The sequence below is a fragment of the Rhineura floridana genome, chromosome 20 (genome assembly GCF_030035675.1).
Source record: "Rhineura floridana isolate rRhiFlo1 chromosome 20, rRhiFlo1.hap2, whole genome shotgun sequence".
Classification (NCBI taxonomy): domain Eukaryota; kingdom Metazoa; phylum Chordata; class Lepidosauria; order Squamata; family Rhineuridae; genus Rhineura; species Rhineura floridana.
This window is the reverse complement of record NC_084499.1, coordinates 19,271,556-19,294,389: the sequence shown is the minus strand read 5'-3', so window position 1 is coordinate 19,294,389 and position 22,834 is coordinate 19,271,556. Positions and strand designations below refer to the sequence as shown.

At 50.1% G+C, this 22,834-nt stretch overlaps 1 protein-coding gene across 1 annotated transcript in view; it reads left to right on the top strand.

Moving 5' to 3' along the window:
• Window positions 1-22,834, top strand: part of GPR107 (G protein-coupled receptor 107) — a 44,690-nt gene that overhangs the window by 11,997 nt on the left and 9,859 nt on the right. The window contains exons 6-14 of the mRNA XM_061604123.1: window positions 268-311; window positions 993-1,049; window positions 2,868-2,972; window positions 3,380-3,513; window positions 3,961-4,036; window positions 4,547-4,620; window positions 8,124-8,241; window positions 11,180-11,310; window positions 12,402-12,445. Coding sequence (XP_061460107.1) covers window positions 268-311; window positions 993-1,049; window positions 2,868-2,972; window positions 3,380-3,513; window positions 3,961-4,036; window positions 4,547-4,620; window positions 8,124-8,241; window positions 11,180-11,310; window positions 12,402-12,445 — 783 coding nt within the window. The remainder of the gene's footprint in view (window positions 1-267; window positions 312-992; window positions 1,050-2,867; window positions 2,973-3,379; window positions 3,514-3,960; window positions 4,037-4,546; window positions 4,621-8,123; window positions 8,242-11,179; window positions 11,311-12,401; window positions 12,446-22,834) is intronic.

The following is a 22,834-nucleotide window of genomic DNA, read 5'->3' as shown; positions in this document are numbered from 1 at the left end:
TTCTTTTATCAGGGGTGGGGAACCTGTGGTCCCTCAGATGTTGGTTGGGTCAGTCAGGCGCCATGTCCTTAACTGGAGCGTGGCAAAGGAACTTCTCTCTCTCCCTCCGGCTACCTTGATGCTTGGCGGACGTTGCTCTGTGCCTGCCACGGCGTGGGGAGGGATAGTGGTGGTGAGGAGTGCATAGGACTGGGGAAGCCATTGTGCAGAACGTCGCACGACTGCCCGTCTTTTCTGAAGGTGTCTGTTCTTTTTTTTTGTGCCTAGATCCTAAGCAGCAGCCGTCCAAACAGAATGTGACTGAATCCCAGGTAAGAGATGCTTTCTGCAGCAGTTGAAGACGAGGAGGGGGTAGTGGAGCCATCTCACCCCCCTTGATGCAGTTCCAAAGCATTACAGTTCCCCCCCCCTACACACACACACATCAAGGGGTTGGGAACCTGATGCCCTCAAGACAAAGTTGACTGTTTTAATTTGTTTGAATTGTTCTTAATATTGAATTTTGACTCCTAGTAACCTGCCCTGGGACCTAGTGGTGGAGGGCAGATAATTTGATGATGGTGATGATCACCATCACCTTTGTTATGTGTGGGGGTGGGCAGCTGAGGCGTGTAAGGGGGAAGCTCAGGCCCCGGGTCCAAATAGAAACATAAGTAGCTTCTTTATACAGAGTCAGACCGTTGGTCCATCTAGCTCAATACTGTCTACACTGACTGGCAGCCACTCTCCACGGTTTCAGGCAGGAAGCCTCTCCCAGCCCTACCTGGAGATGCTATTGGGGATTCAACCTGGGACCTTCTGCATACAATAGATGTTATACCACTGAGCTCCGGCCCTTGCCCAAATGTGGCCCTCCAGCGCTCTGTCTGGCCCTCAGGACTCTCCCAACTTTTATTTTCCAGTTCTGCAATTAACTTTTTATCTTTTGCGGATTCTAAGCTGCTCACAGCGAAACAGAAATAGCTGACTTTGTCTTCTTTCCTTCGGTTTAGGTGCCGGCTGCCAGAACATACCACATCCAAAGTAAAAATGATAGCCTTTCATTCCAGGTAGGACCTCCTCTTGCTAGTACGTGCCTGAAATATAAGCGATGAGGTGATGCTTTGCCTGAAGGAACTGAGACAATTTGCTCCAGAGGCCTTTTGCGGGGCCCAGAAATGGAGAGGCAGGCAGTGCCTCTGGTGCGGCTTTGGTGTTCCCACTCTTGTCTCCGCAGACGTCTTTTTTTGGCAGTGCTTGAGGTTTCCAAACCATTTTCAGAGGCTGCCGTAATTTTCTTTCACTGTCATACCCTCTGCCATACGCAGAGCAGAAGCCGCCAGTTGCTCCAGAAGCCTTGTGAAGGCATCGCTTGTTGCCCAGGCTTTCCTTGGCCCATAACACTGGTTCCTGCTTTCCCTGTTTGAACCTTCCATGCTTCTGCTTGGCTTGCTTTTATGCTCTTCGATGCGTTGCCATTTTTCCTGTTTTAGGCTGGACAATTTTGCTTTCATGATATTATTGTTTGTTTAGACAGTCCACTGCTTAAGAGTTGTTTTTTTAATATTCAGTGGGGTGTGTAAATGCTTTGAAGTCAATCAATAAAACTTGATAATAATCTCTACACAACCAGTGTGTTTGATGCATTTCAGTAGCATCAGTTGGATGCACCCACCTCTTCATAATTCTCAAAATTTAAACCGCTCAGAAGTCTATTTTGTGTGTGTTTGTGCATTAAGTGGTATATAGTAGGGCCCCACTCATACAGCAGGTTAGGTTCCAGACCCCTGCCGAAAAGCGGATCAGCTGTAGCGCGGGGGTCTGGAACCTAACCCGCTGATCGCACCAGAGGAGGAGATCAGCTGTAGTGCGCTACAGCTGATCTTCCCCTCCTCCAGCACGATCAGCTCCAGCGCGGGAGTCTGATCGTGCCAGAAGAGGAGATCAGCTGTAGCGCTCTACAGCTCTTCCCCTGCTTCGGTGCGATCAGCTCCAGCGCGGGAGTCTGATGACGCCAGAAGAGGAGATCAGCTGTAGCGCTCTACAGCTCTTCCCCTGCTTCGGTGCGATCAGCTCCAGCGCGGGAGTCTGATGACGCCAGAAGAGGAGATCAGCTGTAGCGCTCTACAGCTCTTCCCCTGCTTCGGTGCGATCAGCTCCAGCGCGGGAGTCTGATCGTGCCAGAGGAGGAGGAGATCAGCTGTAGCACTCTACAGCTCTTCCCCTGCTTCGGTGCGATCAGCTCCAGCGCGGGAGTCTGATCGTGCCAGAGGAGGAGGAGATCAGCTGTAGCACTCTACAGCTCTTCCCCTGCTTCGGTGCGATCAGCTCCAGTGCGGGAGTCTGATGACGCCAGAAGAGGAGATCAGCTGTAGCGCTCTACAGCTCTTCCCCTGCTTCGGTGCGATCAGCTCCAGCGCGGGAGTCTGATCGTGCCAGAAGAGGAGATCAGCTGTAGCGCTCTACAGCTCTTCCCCTGCTTCGGTGCGATCAGCTCCAGCGCGGGAGTCTGATGACGCCAGAAGAGGAGATCAGCTGTAGCGCTCTACAGCTCTTCCCCTGCTTCGGTGCGATCAGCTCCAGCGCGGGAGTCTGATCGTGCCAGAAGAGGAGATCAGCTGTAGCGCTCTACAGCTGATCTTCCCTTCCGGTGAGATCAGCTGGAGTGCGGGGAGCTCCAGCCCACCCCTCCAGCTGATCGCCCCGCTGGCGCTGTATTACGGAACGCCGAAAAGCGGGGCGCTGAGAAGTGGGGCCCTACTGTATAAAAATAATTTTTCCTAAGGCAAGAATTCCGTTGTAGAGTTGGGACTGTGAGGTTACCTTCAGTCGGAGCGGCTCATGAAAAGCTGCCCAGTCGTTCACTCTCCCTCCTTTGCGTTTCTCAGTTCTTCTTGAACATCAGCTCAGAGGAGGAGGAAGGCCTTTACAGCCTGTATTTCCACAAATGTGTCGTGGATGTGCAGAACGAGCTGCTCCCCTTCAGTCTTGATGTGAGTTCGGCTTTTGTATCCTTTTGCTTTTTAACCTGGCCTTCCTCCACCTGGTGCCTTCCAGGTGTTCTGGATTGCTTTGGGAGATCATCAGAGAAAAAGAGAGAGAGAGACCTCCACATTATTCATAGGATAGAAATGCCTCCCCCGCCCTTCATGGCAACGATTCCTTTCCAGTTTCCTAAATCCCCTGACTTGAACCACCTGCTTTTATTGCTGTTTGAATAGTCATGACTTCTTTTTAATGGGCTTCTTTTGTTGTACCCTTTAATTGCCTGCTTTCATGTTTTGATGGAATTGTTTTGTTGTATATTATGTGTCTTTCTGGGGGGATCTGTTGTACGTCATGGCAGTTAAGTGGTATTTTAATTAAATGATGATAATTTTAATGGTTTGTCCGCTTTCAGATAGATATTACGGAGAAGAATCCGAACAGCTACCTCTCGGCTGGAGAAATCCCTCTCCCCAAGCTCTACATTTATATGGCTCTCTTCTTCTTCATCTCCGGAACGGTCTGGATCCGCACCCTTCGGAAACGCAGGTAAAGCGGGCATCGTTCCGAAGCAGTCGCAGCCACTTGGGTAGGCCTGTTCACACACAGAGCCCCCCTTCCAAAATGTGGCTAGGAAGGTTTGTGTGCAGGGCAAGACAAACAGCTCCATCAAGAGAAGAGCCATAGCTGTGGGATGGCACATCTGCCTTGCGTGCAGACGGTCCCAGGTTCAATCCCTGCCATCTCCCCAGTACAGCTGGGGAGGAACCCCCCACCTTGGCTTGAAACCCCGGAGGGCCGCTGCCGGTTTGTGTAGACCAGGAGTGGGGAACCTTCGGTCCTCCAGTTGTTGCTGAATTGCAGCTCCCATCAGCCCCAGCAAACGTGGCCAACAGGCTGGGAGGCAGGGAGTTGTAGACTGGCAACATCTGGAGAGCCAAAGGCTTCCCCAGACCTGGTACAGACGATGCTGACCGAAATGCCTCTTTGTTTCAGGGCTGATGTGTTCAAGATCCACTGGCTGATGGCTGCTCTTCCTTTCACCAAGTCCCTTTCGTTAGTCTTCCACGCGGTAAGCAACCACTCGATCCAGCTGTCTTTTTTCCCTTAAATTCCTTTCGGTTTTTTTATTTGCAATTGTAGCATTAAAGAAACAATAATAAACAAAAATCCCATTGCCAGCCGACATTGACCATGCTGTCATTCCTGTTTTTAAACCGATAACGTTAATATAAGCAGCCCAAATGTCCAAGAAATCCTCCTTCCTTACAGAACCTTTCGGGTGTTGAGATCAGCAGAGGGGGTCCTCTTGGTAGTTCTACTGCCCTCTGAAGGTCAAGTTGTGTGTGTGGCCCAGGAAAGGGCCTTCTCTGTGGCAGCCCCTTTCTAAAACTCTATTAAAGCTTTGAACAAGTTACTGGTCCAAGGTTTCTCCTGCCTTTTCAACAAGTGTGTGCCTCAAATGAGCCTCTGTGCCGCAAACATTTTGTCAATGTACCTACCAACTTGGAAAAGAGCAAATACTTTGGGCGTGCAGATGCAGAATTTTGAGCTGACTTCTACCCTTTTCCCCTCCTCCCAGATCGACTACCATTACATCTCCTCTCAGGGCTTCCCCATCGAAGGCTGGGCTGTGGTCTACTACATCACTCACCTGTAAGTGTACAGACGACCACTTTTTCTGTGTTGTCTACACTGACTGGCAGCTGCTTCTCTGGGGTTTCATAAGAACATAAGAAACATAAGAACATAAGAAGAGCCTGCTGGATCAGGCCAGTGGCCCATCTAGTCCAGCATCCTGTTCTCACAGTGGCCAACCAGGTGCCTGGGGGAAGCCCGCAAGCAGACAGGGGTCTCTCTCCCAGCCCCACCAGAAGATGCTGGGAATCGAACCATGGGTCTCCTGCATGCAATGCAGATGCTCTAACCACTGTGGGCTACAGTCATTCCATCAAGGTCCAACTTGATAGCTGCACCAGCTGTTGTGGAATTCCTTGCGCATGGAGAACTGGTCACTTCCATGTGTGCACTGTCACTAGCAGCCTTGTACCTGGTGTTGCTCAGGAATTCTTAAGAACCAATAAATGAGTGTGATTTGAAATTGGTGGTTACAGTCAGTGCAGATTTGAAAGGTTCAGTCCGCCATCTTGATCCAGAATGGTGCCCAGTTGCATCCAGACATAGATGGAACACCTGCTGTTTGATCTCAGGAACTGTCATGCAAAATTTGGTTAAAATCAGTGCAGTTTTGAAAGGTGCAGTCCATCCTCTTGATACAAAATGGCATCCAGTTGTGTCCAAGCATAGATGAAAACCTGCTTCTCGATCTGATGGTCCATCACACAAAGTTTGGTTACAATATTTTAAGAGATGTCCAAACCCATGGTGATGAGACAAGCAGCTATCCAAAATGTATAGTAGATGATAATGGTTTTATGGCCTATATTATGTTTTGTATTCCATGACTGTAACTCTAGCAGGCAGGGCTGGTGTTTCTTTATTCTCTTGTCTTGCTGTATATATATTTTGTTTGTTTGTTTAAATCAGTCTTTACTGTTGGTTTGATTATGTGTTTCGAACGTAAACCATCCTGGCGTGTGGCTGGGTTGGGGGCGTGGGATGTAAATGTAGAAAATAACTTTTGCTTTTTTCGTTCCCTGTGATTTACATGAGGATTGATAAGATTTCTCTGTGTGTAGAGCATTTTAAATTTCATCTGTTCCCCCCTCCTGATTTTTAAGCATGTAGCTTCTAGATCAATTGTTCCCAAACTTCCCCCCCATGGACAACGTGAAAATCTCTGAGGGTATTGGCAGACCACTCTGGCAAAAGAAATGCAAGAAGACAATAAGGGATGCTAAAAAAGAATTTGAGGAGCACATTGCTAAGAACATAAAAACCAACAACAAAAAATTCTATAAATACATTCAAAGCGGGAGACCATCTACGGAGGCGATTGGACCCTTGGATGATAAGGGAGTCAAAGGTGTACTAAAGAACGATAAGGAGATTGCAGAGAAGCTAAATGAATTCTTTGCGTCTGTCTTCACAGTGGAAGATATAGGGCAGATCCCTGAACCTGAACTAACATTTGCAGGAAGGGATTCCGAGGAACTGAGACAAACAGTGGTAACGAGAGAGGAAGTTCTAGGCTTAATGGACAATATAAAAACTGACAAATCACCGGGCCCTGATGGCATCCACCCGAGAGTTCTCAAAGAACTCAAAGGTGAAATTGCTGATCTGCTAACTAAAATATGTAACTTGTCCCTCGGGTCCTCCTCCGTGCCTGAGGACTGGAAAGTGGCAAATGTAACGCCAATCTTCAAAAAGGGATCCAGAGGGGATCCCGGAAATTACAGGCCAGTTAGCTTAACTTCTGTCCCTGGAAAACTGGTAGAAAGTATTATTAAAGCTAGATTAACTAAGCACATAGAAGAACAAGCCTTGCTGAAGCAGAGCCAGCATGGCTTCTGCAAGGGAAAGTCCTGTCTCAGTAACCTATTAGAATTCTTTGAGAGTGTCAACAAGCATATAGATAGAGGTGATCCAGTGGACCACCAGTTGTACACCGCCCTGAGAGCTTGTTGCTATAGGGCGGTTTAGAAATGTAATTAAATAAATAAATAAATAAATAGTGTACTTAGACTTTCAAAAAGCATTTGACAAGGTACCTCACCAAAGACTTCTGAGGAAGCTTAGCAGTCATGGAATAAGAGGAGAGGTCCTCTTGTGGATAAGGAATTGGTTAAGAAGCAGAAAGCAGAGAGTAGGAATAAACGGACAGTTCTCCCAATGGAGGGCTGTAGAAAGTGGAGTCCCTCAAGGATCGGTATTGGGACCTGTACTTTTCAACTTGTTCATTAATGACCTAGAATTAGGAGTGAGCAGTGAAGTGGCCAAGTTTGCTGACGACACTAAATTGTTCAGGGTTGTTAAAACAAAAAGGGATTGCGAAGAGCTCCAAAAAGATCTCTCCAAACTGAGTGAATGGGCGGAAAAATGGCAAATGCAATTCAATATAAACAAGTGTAAAATTATGCATATTGGAGCAAAAAATCTGAATTTCACATATACGCTCATGGGGTCTGAACTGGCGGTGACCGACCAGGAGAGAGACCTCGGGGTTGTAGTGGACAGCACGATGAAAATGTCGACCCAGTGTGCGGCAGCTGTGAAAAAGGCAAATTCCATGCTAGCGATAATTAGGAAAGGTATTGAAAATAAAACAGCCGATATCATAATGCCGTTGTATAAATCTATGGTGTGGCCGCATTTGGAATACTGTGTACAGTTCTGGTCGCCTCATCTCAAAAAGGATATTCTAGAGTTGGAAAAGGTTCAGAAGAGGGCAACCAGAATGATCAAGGGGATGGAGCGACTCCCTTACGAGGAAAGGTTGCAGCATTTGGGGCTTTTTAGTTTAGAGAAAAGGCGGATCAGAGGAGACATGATAGAAGTGTATAAAATTATGCATGGCATTGAGAAAGTGGATAGAGAAAAGTTCTTCTCCCTCTCTCATAATACTAGAACTCGTGGACATTCAAAGAAGCTGAATGTTGGAAGATTCAGGACAGACAAAAGGAAGTACTTCTTTACTCAGCGCAAAGTTAAACTATGGAATTTGCTCCCACAAGATGCAGTAATGGCCACCAGCTTGGACGGCTTTAAAAGAAGATTAGACAAATTCATGGAGGACAGGGCTATCAATGGCTACTAGCCATGATGGCTGTGCTGTGCCCCCCTAGTCAGAGGCAGCATGCTTCTGAAAACCAGTTGCCGGAAGCCTCAGGAGGGGAGAGTGTTCTTGCACTCGGGTCCTGCTTGCGGGCTTCCCCCAGGCACCTGGTTGGCCACTGTGAGAACAGGATGCTGGACTAGATGGGCCACTGGCCTGATCCAGCAGGCTCTTCTTATGTTCTTATGTTCTTATATTATTTTTCTCCCTGTAGTAGTAATTGTAATGCACTGTGCTGGATGCCGTATGACTTTGAATTGTATTTTTAGAGACACGCCTGGCCCACGTGAAAGACACTCCCGGACCACAGTTTGGGAATCTCTGTTCTAGATTATTGTTCAAGGACATGTTCCTTTTTTCTTTTTCTTTTTGCCACTGCTGACTCCAGATCATTGTTGTGTTTGTTTTTTCCTTTTACCAGGTTGAAGGGTGCCCTTCTTTTCATCACAATTGCTCTTATTGGCACGGGTTGGGCGTTCATTAAGCACATCCTTTCCGATAAGGACAAGAAGATCTTTGTGATCGTGATCCCTCTTCAGGTGAGGACACCAGGGCAAGGTGTTACCCTCTGCTGCAAGTGTGGATCATGTTGTGTGCATGTGTTTAAATCAGGGTGGGCCGCCTTTTTCAGCCTGAAGGCCGCGTTCCCGGCTGGGTAACATTCTGAGGGCCGCATGCCACTGGTGGGCAGGGCCAGAGGGAAAAGTGGGTGGAGTGACAAATATAAATTTTACCTTTGTGAAGTAGGCTAGTTTCTACACACTTCCCTCTCTGGCCTCCATCAAGGCAAGCGAGTGGCCTCGTCAGAGCTCAGGAACACATCCCAGCCAGGCAAAAGCAGAAGGCATAATCATCTCTTTTTATTATTATTATTATTTATTAAATTTATATACCGCCCGACTAGCAATAGCTCTCTGGGCGGTGAACATAAAATAGCATAAAAATACAATGAATAACAAAACAATACTAAAATACAATCAACAATCCAGTACAATAAACATTTTTAAAAGTAAATCAGTGTAACTTAAAATGCTTCAGAGAATAGGAAGGTTTTGACCTGGCGCCGGAAGGAGAGCAGAGTCGGCGCCAGGCGTACTTCCTCGGGGAGACTGTTCCATAGTTCGGGGGCCACCACTGAGAAGGCCCTAGATCTTGTCATCACCCTCCGGGCCTCCCTGTGAGTTGGAACCCGGAGGAGGGCCTTCGTAGCAGAAAGTAGTGCACGGGCCGGTTCATATCGGAAGAGGCGTTCCGCAAGGTATCGTGGTCCCGCACCGTATAAGGCTTTATAGGTTAATACCAACACTTTGAATCTAGCCCGGAAACATATTGGCAACCAGTGCAAGCTGGCCAGAACAGGTGTTATATGCTCGGACCGCTTGTTCCTTGTCAGCAATCTGGCCGCCGCATTTTGCACTAGTTGTAGCTTCCGAACTGTCTTCAAAGGTAGCCCTACGTAAAGCGCATTACAGTAATCCAAACGTGAGGTTACCAGAGCATGTACCACCGATGTAAGGTCCTCTTTACTCAAATAGGGACGTAGCTGGGCTACCAACCGAAGTTGGTAAAACGTATTCCTAACCACCGAGGCTACTTGAGCCTCAAGTGAGAGGGAAGAGTCTAAAAAGACTCCCAGACTACGAACCCGGTCCTTTAGGGGGAGTGTAACCCCGTCCAGGACAGGGTATATATCCACCATCCGATCAGAGAACCCGTCCACCAACAGCATCTCAGTCTTGTCTGGATTGAGCTTCAGTTTGTTAACTCTCATCCAGTCCATTGTCGCGGCCAGGCAACGGTTCAGCAAATCAACAGCCTCACCTGAAGAAGATGAAAAGGAGAAGTAGAGCTGCGTGTCATCAGCGTACTGATGACAACGCACTCCAAAACTCCTGATGACCTCTCCCAACGGCTTCATGTAGATATTAAAAAGCAGGGGGGACAAAACTGACCCCTGCGGGACCCCATATTGGAGAACCCGCGGTGTCGAGCAATGTTCCCCAAGCACTACCTTCTGGAGACGACCCGCCAAGTAGGAGCGGAACCACTGCCAAGCAGTACCTCCAACTCCCAACTCCGCGAGCCTCTCCAGAAGGATACCATGGTCGATGGTATCAAAAGCCGCTGAGAGATCAAGGAGAATCAACAGAGTTACACTCCCTCTGTCTCTTTCCCGACATAGGTCATCGTACAGGGCGACCAAGACTGTCTCGGTGCCAAAACCGGGCCTAAAACCCGATTGAAATGGATCTAGATATTCAGTTTCATCCAATAGCACCTGGAGCTGGCCAGCAACCACCCGTTCCAAGACCTTGCCCAGGAATGGAACATTCGCCACTGGCCTGTAGCTGTTAAAATTGTCTGGGTCCAAGGAAGGCTTTTTCAGGAGTGGTCTCACCACTGCCTTTTTATTTGTATGCCGTCTTTCCACAAAAAAAATTGCGCTCAAGGCGGTGTACAACAAGGTGGTCAGAAATACATCTCAAAAACAATTGCAAAAACAATTTCCTAATAACAAAAAGTAATAAAGCAATAACGTAACAACAAATTACAGCAAGCAAAACCAACTTTTCAATATTGTGAACATAATAAAACAATCTTTAAAAAACAAAGAAGTATGTATTTATGTAGTTATGTAGTTTGAATGCTATGTAAGCAAAAGTGTTCACAGGTAAAGAATGACCTCAGCAGACAAAAGCCTGATGGAATAAAAATACCTGTACTGGCCAGTGAAAGACAGCCAGAGGAGAGGGGCTATCTGTGCTTCACGGGGAGCAGTATTCTACGGTATTGGGCCAGCCACTGAAAAGGCTCTGTCTCTTTCCTAGTTGGGACAGGCATGGGAGGGAAGAGTTATGGCGAAGCGTTCAAGATAAGAACAAAGGAGTGTAGAAAGCTGCTTTATACACAGTCAGGTCACTGGTCCATCTAGCTCAGTGTTGTCTTCACTGACTGGCAGCATCTCTCCAGAGTTTCCGCCATGGAACTCGCTCAGAAAATGAGAACGTGGAAAATGTTTGCAAACTGTCGAAGGCAAATGGCGTTCAGTACTCCAGGGAACGTTTGGGGGAGAACAGACCATTCCTTCTCCAGACGGGTAGTCCAGACACTGCCGTGACAACGCAACAGTGCTCTGACCTTCATAAATTGTGCAGTTTTGAGTCTGTTTTACATAATTCGCTCTCCCCATAAGTGAGGATTAGGCAAGGAGCTATGCGGGACACTAAAGCTCTGCCCTCCAAACAATGGAAACTGTTTTTCCCAGCCGCTACTCTGAGTCTTCATCAGGCACCACTTTCAAGCACATCTTTGCAGCCATAAGGGCGAGAAACTTGCTTGTTTTTAGCGAGAGCCGAGATTCCCAGGAAACTGAATTTTACACTCGTGTGGAATCTCACATATCCAGCCGAGTCTGCATTGCTTTGTTCAAACTCTTCATCAACTGGCTGACACCTTGCTGCTTGCCCTTTCTACCAGGTCTTGGCAAATGTGGCCTTCATCATCATTGAGTCGACAGAAGAAGGTACGACGGAATATGGCCTGTGGAAAGAGATCCTTTTCCTGGTCGACCTGCTTTGCTGTGGGGCCATCCTGTTCCCAGTGGTATGGTGAGTGTCAGGGGGTGCCACGGTCTCTGCTGCAATGGGCGAAAGATGCAGCGGCTGCTGTTGCTGCTGCTATCCTCCTCTTCCTCCTCCTCCTCCTCCTTATTATCCCACCATTCTTCCTGAAGGAGCCCAAGGTGGCAACCATAAACAAAACCATTTTTTGAAAAAGAGAAACATACCAGAAACAGTTCAGAAACATTCCAGAACACAATTATATTTAAAAACATTCTTAAAAAAATTCTAAAACACAGCTTCAGAACATTCTTTCACCAGCGATCTTCAGGTTGCCAGGAACAGTCCTCTTTAGCCTTCAAATGCCTGGGTAAACAGGAATGTTTTCAAGTTCCTCCCAAAAGTCAATAGTGATGGAGACAGACGCACCTCATTGGGGAGGGCATGCCACAAATGGGGGAGCCACCACTGAAAAGGCCTTGTTGTGGGTCAGTGCCAACTTTGCAGCACTTGGCAGTGGCACAATCACCACCATAACCAAGGCCTTGATCGCCATTTTGTAGGGTCTGAGATGGTTGATACTGGTTTTACGTAGGCTTTGTCCCTACAACCTGGTCAGTCGTTAGACCCATTGAAATTCATGGACCTAAGTTAGTCACGACCATCAATTTCAGGGGTTCTACTCTGAGTAAGATTTAACAGTGGATACTGTCCTGAGTCTTCATCTTTCTGATAAAGTGCTTAGGGCAACATATGTGGTCTTTCCCTCTCCCAATCGTCACAACAATCCTGGGAGGTAGGGTGGGCACTGAGCAGGTGACTGGCTAAAGGTCATCTGGGTTCCTCATACAACACTCTTAAACTGCTCCTCTCCTCTGGCTATCAACTCTCCATGACTTAACAGGTGCAGCAAATAGTACCGGCTATTTAAAGCTAGCAGTACTGACCTGTGCGGCCCAGAATGTGCCTGCGTGTGAGTCTTCCTCGCCAGCAGAGGGTGATCTAGGCTTGTGTAAAGTCAAAGAGGTCTGCGGGCCTGTTTCTGCTGGGCTGGTGGCGCTGCTGTTTCCTTTCCCGAGCACCAGTTGAGTTTATATCAACCGGAATCACACAGCTAATTCACACTTATTTCTCTCTAGGTCGATAAGACATTTGCAGGAGGCTTCTGCGACAGATGGGAAAGGTAAGCGAGGTTCATTGCAGTCATTGCAACAACATTACAGAGAGAAAGAGCTCCACAAGTTTGTCGCCCTCCGCCGCTGGTGTTTTGTTGATTTTTTTTTTTAAAAGGGAGTTCAGGTTCTCTCACTTTGGATTGGGCTGGAGACTTAAAAACAATGGGTTGTAGCCATCTAAGTCCTGCTCAGAGTAGACCCAGTGAAATCTGGGAACCAAAGTTTGCCATGTCTGTTATTTGCAAGGGGTCTCCTCTGAGTAGGACTAACACTGAATACCACCACCCCTGCCAGGAACGGGGGAATGAATGTATACGGACATGTTGACACCATGCGCCGAAAGGGGCTCTGTGGCCTTCCTGCAAGATCAGAGCCTCTCCGGGAAGAGAAGCATTCAGAACTTGGTGTAAGATCCTCACAGGCAGTGGCAAATCCAGCCCAGCATCCTGTTCTTACAACGGACAACCAGATGTTCGTTAGCGGAAGCCCCCGAGGAAGGCCTGTGCGCACACCAACTCTCCCTGCTTGTGGTTGCCAGCATCTGATATTCTGAGGCACTCTGCCTCCAACAGTGGAGGGAGAGCCTAAGGAGAGCCCTGCTGGATCAGGCCAGCATCCCGTTCCCATGGTGGCCAACCAGATGCCCTCATGAGAAGCCTGCAAGCAGGATCTGTGCCCCACAGCACTCTCCTCCGCACTTGAGATTCCCAGCAACTGGCATTCAGAGTTATGGTGCCTCCGATAGCGGCGGTAGAATATAAGGTCTAGCTGCAAGGCTCTTCAGGCCAGTGGCCCATCTAGTCTGGCATCCTGTTCTCAGAGCGGCCAACCGGAAGCCCATTAGGGGAAGCCCGAAAGCAGGTTCTGGGTGTGGAAAGGTCAGCCGTGGTCAGTTCTGGAAAGGTCATCTGGGCCGGATATGGGGAGGGAGCAAAGAGCAGGACTGGCGCAGCCAAAGAATGCCAGAAAAGGCTGGTGGAGTCCAGAAGCAAAAGGAGGAATGGGCAGAAGGAGGGGCAGAGTTAGAGCTGGGCAGCCAAGCATCTAGACCTCACTGAGGCCATCAAGCTATATCTGGGCTGTAGAGGGCAGGGGGGATTGGCGTGACTCTATGCTTCCACCTGGTGGAGCAGAACAACTTTGCCTGCACAACAGGGAAAATAATTCTGCTCTGCAACTTTCATTGGCAACGAAAGCAGGACTGAAGGGGAGCCCAACCACCATGGCCTGGCCCCACATCCCTGCACAGCCTCTGTGTCCCAGTTGAGCCTCACCGGCTTCTGCCGTCACCCCCCTGGGCCTCATGCGGTCTTGGTTGCAAGCGGACGAGGTTGAGCGTTTGGCTGGCTGAGCAGCAACTGCGTCTTCGCTGCTATTGCAGCTTCCGGCTCTGCGTGGTGCCACTTGAAAGCTCTGCTAAGCACAGTGCGGTTTGGAGCCAGCGTAGGTGTGGAAGGAACACTTCCTGTGTCTGTGGCTCAGTTTCCCGAAGGAAGCGTGGTGGTGATCTCATGCGGTGGATCTGGCATTTTCTTTGTTGCTTCCAAGCCGCCGTGACCTCTTGAGTGGATGCTCTTTAGTTTAGAGGAAAGGCAGGTAAGGCAATGTGACAGAAGTGTATGCAGCTTGGGACCAGGATACCTGAAAGACCGTCTTGCCCCTTATATACCCAGCCGGTCACTGCGCTCTGCAGGTGAGGGCCTCCTGCAGGCACCATCTTATCAGGAGATCCGCTCCGCACAACATAGGAAGCGGACCTTTAGTGTGGTGGCACCGACCCTTTGGGATTCCCTCCCCTTAAATATTAGACAGGTGCCATCTCTGTTCTCTTTTCGGTGCCTACTGAAGACCTTCCTCCTTCAACACGCCTTTTAAGCAGAGACCTTATCCCAGTCTGCGTCTGTGTTGGAATTACTCTTTTAGATGTTTATAAAGCTTTTCTTTAAAGATGTTTTTAAAGATGCTTTGTTTTAATATGTTTTAAAGTCTTTTGGTTTTGAGACGTTTTAGAGTGCTTTTAGTGTTTTTGTTTGCTGCCCTGGGCTCCTTCTAGGAGGTACGGCGGGATATAAACTTAATTAATAAAACAAAACAAACAAATCAAATATAATATTACGCGGGGTGCGGAGAAAGCAGATCCAGGAAGGTGTTCCTCTCTCGTGGGCTTCAGTGGAGCTGCATGTTGCAAGATTCAGAACAGAGAAAGGGCTTCTTCACGCACCGCAGAGTTAAACTCTGCAATTCACTTCCACAGGAGGCAGTGATGGCCACCAACTTGGATGGCTTCAAGAGAGGATTCGACACGTTCATGGAGGAAGCGGAGGCTATCAGTGGCTCCTAGCTACGCTCCCCTGCCACTGTTGGAGGCTGTACGCTTCCGAATACCAGTTGCTGGAAACCGCATGAGGGGAGAGTTGTTGCTGCACTCAGGTCCTGCTTGGGGGCTTCCCATTGGGGGCTTCTGGTTGGCTGCTGGACTGAATGGGCCACTGGTCTGATCCAGCAATGCCCTTCTTCAGGTTTTATGTCCTTCTGCATCTCCTTAGGGAAGGTTGTTGAATGTCTCCTCCCCAGACCACCCTGCGTCTCAATCCTAAAAGACTGCTCCTTGGAAGCCACTTGAAATGGCACCGTTGCCGTGTCTGAGGCATGGCTTATGCCTACTCAGCATTGTTTTGCTGCCACTTGCCTCCTCGGCGAACCACCCAGTTGAGCTTTCCGGGTGGCAAACGGGCTGGTGAAGTCCAGCCCGGGAGTGGGTGGTGGTGGGTCAATGATGACACACAGCTGACCTCTCGGTGGCCTGCTGGGTAAGATTTGCAAAGCACTTCGAGGGCAGAGTCGCACTCGCATTCATTCCAAACGTGATGCCAAAGGGCAGCGGGGCACCATCCGGCCAGGTTTCCCAGGATTCGTTTCAGTTACTGCGGCGTGAGGGTGCAGTCGGTACGGTCTGCTGAGTGGTAGGAGCGCTCCGAGGCCTGCGGTAGCGGGAGCCTCTCCTGGCCCAGCTGTCCGTGATCCTTTGCCGCAGAGATGCCGGGGGCTGAATTTGGGACTTCCTGCATGCAGTCTCGCCCTTGAAGAAGGGGAAGCCAGCCTGTGGACTCCTGTCGGCCGTCCCAGGCAGCATGGCCAGCCGTCGAGGAGGAGGATGGGAGTTGTAGTCCGCCAACGTCTGGAGGGCCGTAGTGGGCCTTTGCCTTAAAAAGAAGACAGAAAGGCGACCCTTCGCACAGTCCGGTGGTAGGCAGTATGGGACGAGATGGATCCAGAGGCTGGCATTGGCTCTGCAGGGTCCCAGAGAGGAGTCTTTGCGAGCCTTTCCTGGAGGTGCCGAGGATGGAACTTGGAGCTGCACGCAAAGCAGAAGCTCTGTCAGTGAGCTTATGGCCCTGCCCTTCCTTACGTTAGCAGAAGGAGGCCTTCCAAAGCTGGATCCCAGAGGGGATTCAGCCTTGGAAGAAGAAGCCAAGCACCTTTTGGCCTTCCCCATCAGCCCAAAGAAGCATGGCCAGCAACCAGGGATTATGGGAACTGTCGTTCAGCCACGCCTAGAGGGCCCAACGTTCCCCACGCCTGCATGAGAATAGCCGGTTGCAATTAATTAATTACATCCATGTATTGGGTTCCGCCTTCTACAGCGTCAAGCTGCTGCTCTGCCTTGCTCAGTATTGCCGACACTGACTGGCAGCATCTCTCAGGTGTTCGGGCAGAGGCCTTTCTCAGCTCTACCTGGAGACGCCAGGGATTGAATCTGGGTCTTCTGCATGCAGAACGTGCCATGACTCCAATGCTGCGCCTTTTCTTTTTTTTAATGTATTGCATATTTAATGTGTTGTGAGCCACCGCGAGAGCCCTTTGCACTAGACAGCTTGATAAGTCTTTATTTAAGGAGTTTTAAAAAAGATGCAGATATCTATGAACGGCCTTGCGCAGATTTGCTCGCACAACCTTGTTTGTTCTCCATTCAAGGGGTGGACAGGCCTGTGGGTGAAATGTTTGGCCAGTCAAACGAGCAATCCAGGCTAGGTGGCAAAGGAGAGGGGTTGGCGTGTCTGCCTCCAGTTGTCCAAAGCTTGATTTATAGCGTACCTTTTGCGTGGTCGCCCAGCAGCCTGAAGGTTCCGTTTTAATTAATTTATTTTTAAAATATTTATAACCCCCTGCCATTTTGTGCAAGCGCGTCTCGGAGGCAGCTTGCCATGAACTTGGCAGATAATGAAATAAAAAAGCATGTGATTGATAACGGAGGCAATAATCTACAAAAGGGACAAGCGCCAGTAGCAAGCACGCATTCCGGATGCAGCCGACCGGAGGGCCTCCTCTGAAATCCAGTCGCTTTTGCACACGGGTGGAAGGGCAGCAACAAGTGAGCAGCCACAGCCTCCCTCAAGAGGGAATGGGAGAGCTGTGGGGCCACTGTGGGGAAGGCACCTCCCGAGGTACCCCCTCCCCCTTCCGTATTTCAAACAGTGAAGGAAACGAAGCCAGATCTTAATTTAAAAAAAAAAACTATTCTGCCTTTAGAAGGTCCCAGGTCCAATCCTTGGTCTCTCCGGCTAGGGTTGGGAGATACTCCCTGCCTCAAACCCTGGAGAGTTGCTGCCGGTCAGTGTGGGCAATACTGAGCCAAATGGACCAATGGTCTGAATTGGTATAAGGCAGCTTCCTGGGTTCATATTTATTCAGAACCATGAGGACTAGAATTTTCCTTTATTTTTAGCTGAAGGGCCACAGCTCAGTGGCCAAGCGTCTGATTTACATGCAAAAAGACCCAGGCCTGTCCCTGGCATCTCTAGGTAGGGCTGGGGAAGACTTCTTCAGCCTGAAATCTTGGAGACTGCTGTCAGTCATTGTAGATGCTACTGAGCTTAGATGGTCCAATCGACTGACTTTGCATAAGCCAGTTTCCTGTGTTCCTAAATGTAGCCCGCGTATTCTGCAAATGAGCAGCTCTTCCCAGTTTAAGGAGAAGCTGAACTTGAATTATATCCTGACCTCACCTCTCCTGTCCTTTTGTTGCAGTGTTGTGAGAAATAGCCTGCTAGGCACTTTTGTGGGTGGGGCGAAGGCTGAGAGGAACCTCCTCTTGTTTCTCAAACTTTATGCACCCCCCCTCAGCGCCACTTGGAACATTGCAAGGGCAAGTGATAACAGCCGTAAGGAAAAGCGGGAGGAGGGAGAAATGAAAGGAGCCCAGCGTAAGATGACGCTGGGCCAAGGTGACCTTTTTGATTTGAAGGAAGCCCTCTGTGTGATGGGCAGAGAGGGAGCACTTAAAACTCTTTCTTCAGCCTTGTGCGTCTGTGTTGCTTGCAATGCACTGATGAGCTGAAAAGGGGGGGGATCAGGGGAAGGAGCCAGCTTTTGGGGCCATTCGAAACAGGTTCTGTGCCTAGTCACCTTGAGGTGATCAGTACTCGCTATAGGTGATCATGCAAGCAGATATTGACACGCCCACCAGAACCTGTGTAATGGGCAATGCAAGCTGTTTTTCTGTAAGGTCGCATCTGCAATTGCGTTTGACACCTTGTTGACTTGAAAGGCTGGGAGGTGGGGTGCCTGCACCCATCGTCTCTTTTGGCTCCTCCCCTCCTAAAACTGCCTCTATCTTCAGCCATTCCATGTGGTTTCCTCGGAAGGAAGGCTGGAAGAACGAGGGCGTGGCTGGGATTGTCTGCCGCTTGGCTCCTACCCTTCCAGACCTCATTTTCCTCTCTCTCTCCTCCGACATCCCTTTTGCCAACTGGTCTATTAAACGGCAAGGGCTCTGTCCAGTGCTAGTCCTACTCAGAGTAGACCCACTGAAACCGATGGACTTAAATTACTCCATTGATTTCAATGGGTCCACTCTGCCTGGCATTGGATGCAACCCTAAGCCATGGTTTTAAACAAAGGAGTGGGGGGAACCTTTGGTTCCTCCTGGGTGTGGCTGAACTGCGACTCCCATCATCCCTTGCCTCTGGCCCATTCTGGCTGCAGGGGCTGATGGGAGGTGTAGCCCCAGACCAGGATCTGAGCGCAACCGTGCTCCTTCCCCACTTGTGGTTCCCACCAGCCTGATATCCAGAGGCACATTGCCACCGACAGTGGAGGAAGAGCGTAAGAAGAGTCTGGCTGGTGGATCAGGCCAAACGGTGCCCATCTAGTTCTCGTGAGTCAGCGCTCCCTTTAAAAGCAGGCATGTACAGAAGCCTTGTAAATATGAGTTGCTGCTGCATGCAAAGGCTCAGCCGCGAGCCAGCCGGTGTGAGCGAGACGAAGGCCCCTCCCTCCACCTTTCGATTCAGAACCTCAGAAGAGCCTTGCAGCTGGACGAGGCCAAACGGAGGCCATCCAGTCCACCCTCCTGTCCTCACAGTGCCCAACCAGATTCTCATTATGGGATGCTCCCAAGCAGGACCTAACCACAACGGCAGCTCTCCTGTCCTGCGGTTTCCAGCAACTGGTGTTCAGACAGTGGCGGTCAAACGTCTAGGGGCTACTTCTGCAGGTGAACATAATGTTTTCTTTTTTTTTTAAGAACTTTTAAAATGGCAGATGAGTCCTTCAGCTACTCACTCCGGCCCTCCCCCTTTAGCACGCCACATGAATCATGACCCATTATGTTCCCAAAATAAATAGCCTATGGCAATTGGTCCAGTAGCTTTTGAGTCATGAGTGGACTGTGATTTCCCCCCCTCTTCTCTCCCCTCCTCCTCCTCCTCCTCCTTTCTTCCTTTTGCTTTCCGCTTTCAAAAGCTTATTTAGGAAGAACGGGGGGGGGGCACCCACCTATTCAGTCACTGCTCCACTGATTGGGAGGCCTAGATGGGAAGGGCAAAGGAGGAACGATTTTTAAAAAAAAATGTCCCTCCAGACTTAAGCTACCGCCTTCCTTTATTTTTGGTTCAAGGTATTTTTTTGTCTTAACGTTTTTATTGAATAACTAGTGACACTGGGAAAAAAAGTCAGATCTCCATTTGGAGTTTTTTGCTAAATGCCAATACAGCAGATAAAGTGGCATCATTGTTATTGATTACCTGCTCCTCACCCTGAGGTCCCAGGGTGAATCACAACCATCCAAAATGCAGCGTTAAAAGCCGTTTAAAACAGAATCATAAATTACGTCGGAGGGGCTGGGGGAGATAAAGAGTAGGCTTTAGGACTAGTGCGGTATAGTGGTTGCAGCGCTGGACTAGGACCTGGGAGGTCCAGGTTTCAAATCCCCACACCTGTCCATGAAGCTCACTGGGTGTGACCTTGGGCCAGTGTTTGTCTGCCCCTCCTTCCTCTCCTGGCCTACCTTGCTGGGTTGCTGGGAGGATAAAATGGGGAGGGGGGAGAGAGCCATGTTATGCCACCTTGAGCTCCTTGGAGGAAAGATGGGAAGTAAATGAAATGTGCTTTTCCTAGGATGGGCAGGGTGCATTCAAGTAAGCAGATCCAGCCCCCTCTGACGGCTTGTTGGGGGGTTCCAGCAAGCCTCACTAGTGCCGCTGGTTGCTGTAGGCATCCCCAATGGCGAGTGGTCAGATTAATTCCTCACAATGCCTGGATTTGGGACAGAGAGGTGAGTGTGTGCCGAAACTAGCCTACTCTACAAAGATAAAATTTACATTTGTCGCTCCCTCCGCTTTTGCCTCCGGCCCAGCCTTCCACTGTTATGTGGCCCCCCGGAAGGCTGCCAGAAGGGAATGTGGCCCTTGGGCTGGAAACGATTCCCCCCTCCCTCTCCTTGTGGGTAAAGGCTTCTTTGTCTCCTTGGGAGTCCGCAAGAGGAAGAGAGAGCTCTGTTCCTGTTCAGGGCCAGGCAAGCCCCATGCAGTGTGATTAGCCCCTTTCAGGATAGTTCTGCATGGGAGTTCTCAGCCGCTCAAGAGAGCAAATGGTTTGCTGGTGCATGTTCAGCCACGGCGGCTAATGCCTCTGTAGCCCCCCTTTTGCCCTCTCCAAGGTCGGGAAATCAAGAGGAGGCTGCGCTCCTCATTCCCGCGCCACTTGCCTGGGCCGGCATCTCCACCAGAGTGTGACGGCCGCTTCCGTCTGCCACGGATTGCTGTTCCCGTTCACATCGAGAGCAGGGCCGCGTTCAGGGGGGAAATCTCTCCGCAGCCTTTCCAGTTGGCAAGCGCTCTGGCTCCGGGCTCCCTCGCCTTCCTGCAGATCGACGCGTGCGAGGATCTGTCATGGGAACGGGATTGCTTCTTACGACTGCAAGTAACGGCTGCCTCAAATTACGAGCTGGAAAATAACTGGTGTGGAACAAGCCCTTTTCTGCTCCTGGTGGGATTTTCTTCTTCTTTTGACACAGAGCAAAGTGAGCTCGGGCAGCTTTAAAAGAGGATCGGACAAACCGATGGAGGATGGGGCTGTCGGTGGCTACTAGCCACAATGACTGTGGCCTCGCTCCGCTGTCGGAGGTCGTATGCCAGTGAATGACACTTTCTGGGAATCGTGGAAGGGGAGAGTGGCTGTTTGGGGGCATCCGGTTGGCGGTTGTGAGACCAGTTATGGTGGGCTAGATGGGCCTTTGGGCTGCATGTCAGCGATGGGCGGGGCCAGAAGCAAAAAGGGGCGGAGCAACACATGGGAATTTTACCTTTGTACAGTAGGCTACTTTCTTCACACGCTCGCCCCTCCTTCTCCTCCTCCTCCTCCATCCAGACAAACCAGACTCATGATCCGAGTTCGAGGGCACATCCCAGCCAGGCAAAAACACTCCAGGAGGATGCAAAGCGGGGCCAGTGAGGGGTGTGGCTTGGGGAGAGTTCTGAGGGCTAAGTAGAGAGGCCTGGAGGGCCTCATTCCCCCCCTCCCCCTGCAGGCTCCTCGCCCCTGGCCTACATTGGCTGTGATGGCTAGACGGGGCCTCCCTGTTCAGAGGCAGTATATCTGAATACCGTTTGGAAAGCTGTTGTGGTTGCACCCTTCCCAGAGGCATCTGAGCAGCCACTCCAGGAAACAGGGTGGTGGGCATGGAATTGGGTCTTGGTGCCATCCAGCAAGGCTCTCCTTGTGTGCATTGTGTGGCAAACCCCACTGATGACTTGGCTGAGCTCTCATTTTATAATGTGCTTTTACGTGCATCGAAACTAATTGGTTGCCCGTTCGTTTCCGGTCCCACTTCAAGGTGCTCATGTTTATTGTTTAAAGCCCTAGACAACTTAGGCCCCACAGATCTGAGAGACCACCACCTTCCCTGCAGACCCTCTCAGGTGGTAAGATCAGCAGAGGGGACCCTCTTGGTAGTCCTGCCACCCTCAGACATTCAGGGGATAGTGGTGGCCAGGGCATTCTCTGGGCAGCCCCGGAGTTGCAGAACTCCCTCCCCACAGAGGTGCACCTGGCACCTTCGCTGTACAGTGCTTGGCGACGGTTGAAGATCCACCCCTTTCCCCTTTGACACCTGAGATGTGCATTTTTTTAGGGCCCACCCTGCTTTTGGGATGGTAATTTTAATGCAAACAGCTTTTAATGTATACCTGTCCTGGGACCTTAGGGTGAAAGGTGGGTAATTGATTAGAGTAATGGCACCACCAACAATAATCATGATCATCATTATCCTTTTTCCTGGGAAATGCTCCACTTTGGCCCAAAGGGAGAGTTCCTTGTGGCCCAAATATTATTGCCATCCTAATCAAAACAACACTAGTGGGGGGGAAATGTATTATTTATTACATTTATACCCCGCCTTTTTCATGAAACCCAAGGTGGGTTCCATACGGTTCCCAGGCGGTCTCCCATCCAGGCACTGACCAGACCTGACCCTGCTTAGCAGGGAGCTGCCCTCATGTGCCTTCAGACCGTAGCCTGGGACCCAGTGTAAAAATGTAAAGGGACGCTTGTATACAAAAGCGTTGGCGAAGACTCTTGGGAGAAGCCACAGGCGGGGGGAGGGTTGGATCTTGTACTGGCGGTGGTGCGAAGCAGACCAAGGGGCCAAGAGGGTTGAGGCGGAAGAGGGGCTGCTGGTTGTCGAGTGGGATGGATCTGTGAGACTGGGAAGCCAAGTGTGGCGCCACGCTTATGGGGGCCAAATGCAGATCCCCAGGCCTCTCTGTCTGGTTCTCTGGACTCGCCAGTCCAGGCCACACCCCCTTGAGCGCCTCTGCCTGGGTGGCACGTATCCTGAAGCACATGCCTCTCGCCTAGGGACATGGGGAGCTGCCTTCTGTTGAGTTGGTCCACCGGTCCACCTCGCTCAGTATTGTCTACACTGACTGGCAGCAGCTCTCCGTGGTTTCAGGCAGGGGACATTCCCCAGCTCTTCCTGGAGATGCCATTGGGGGATTGAACCCGGGACCTTCGGCATGCAGAACAGATGCTCTGCCCGCTCCCCTGCAGCCCTTCCCCAACAGGTGACAGGTAAAGGTGGTTCCTGCATTTTGGAAAGCTGCTATCCACTGCTGTAA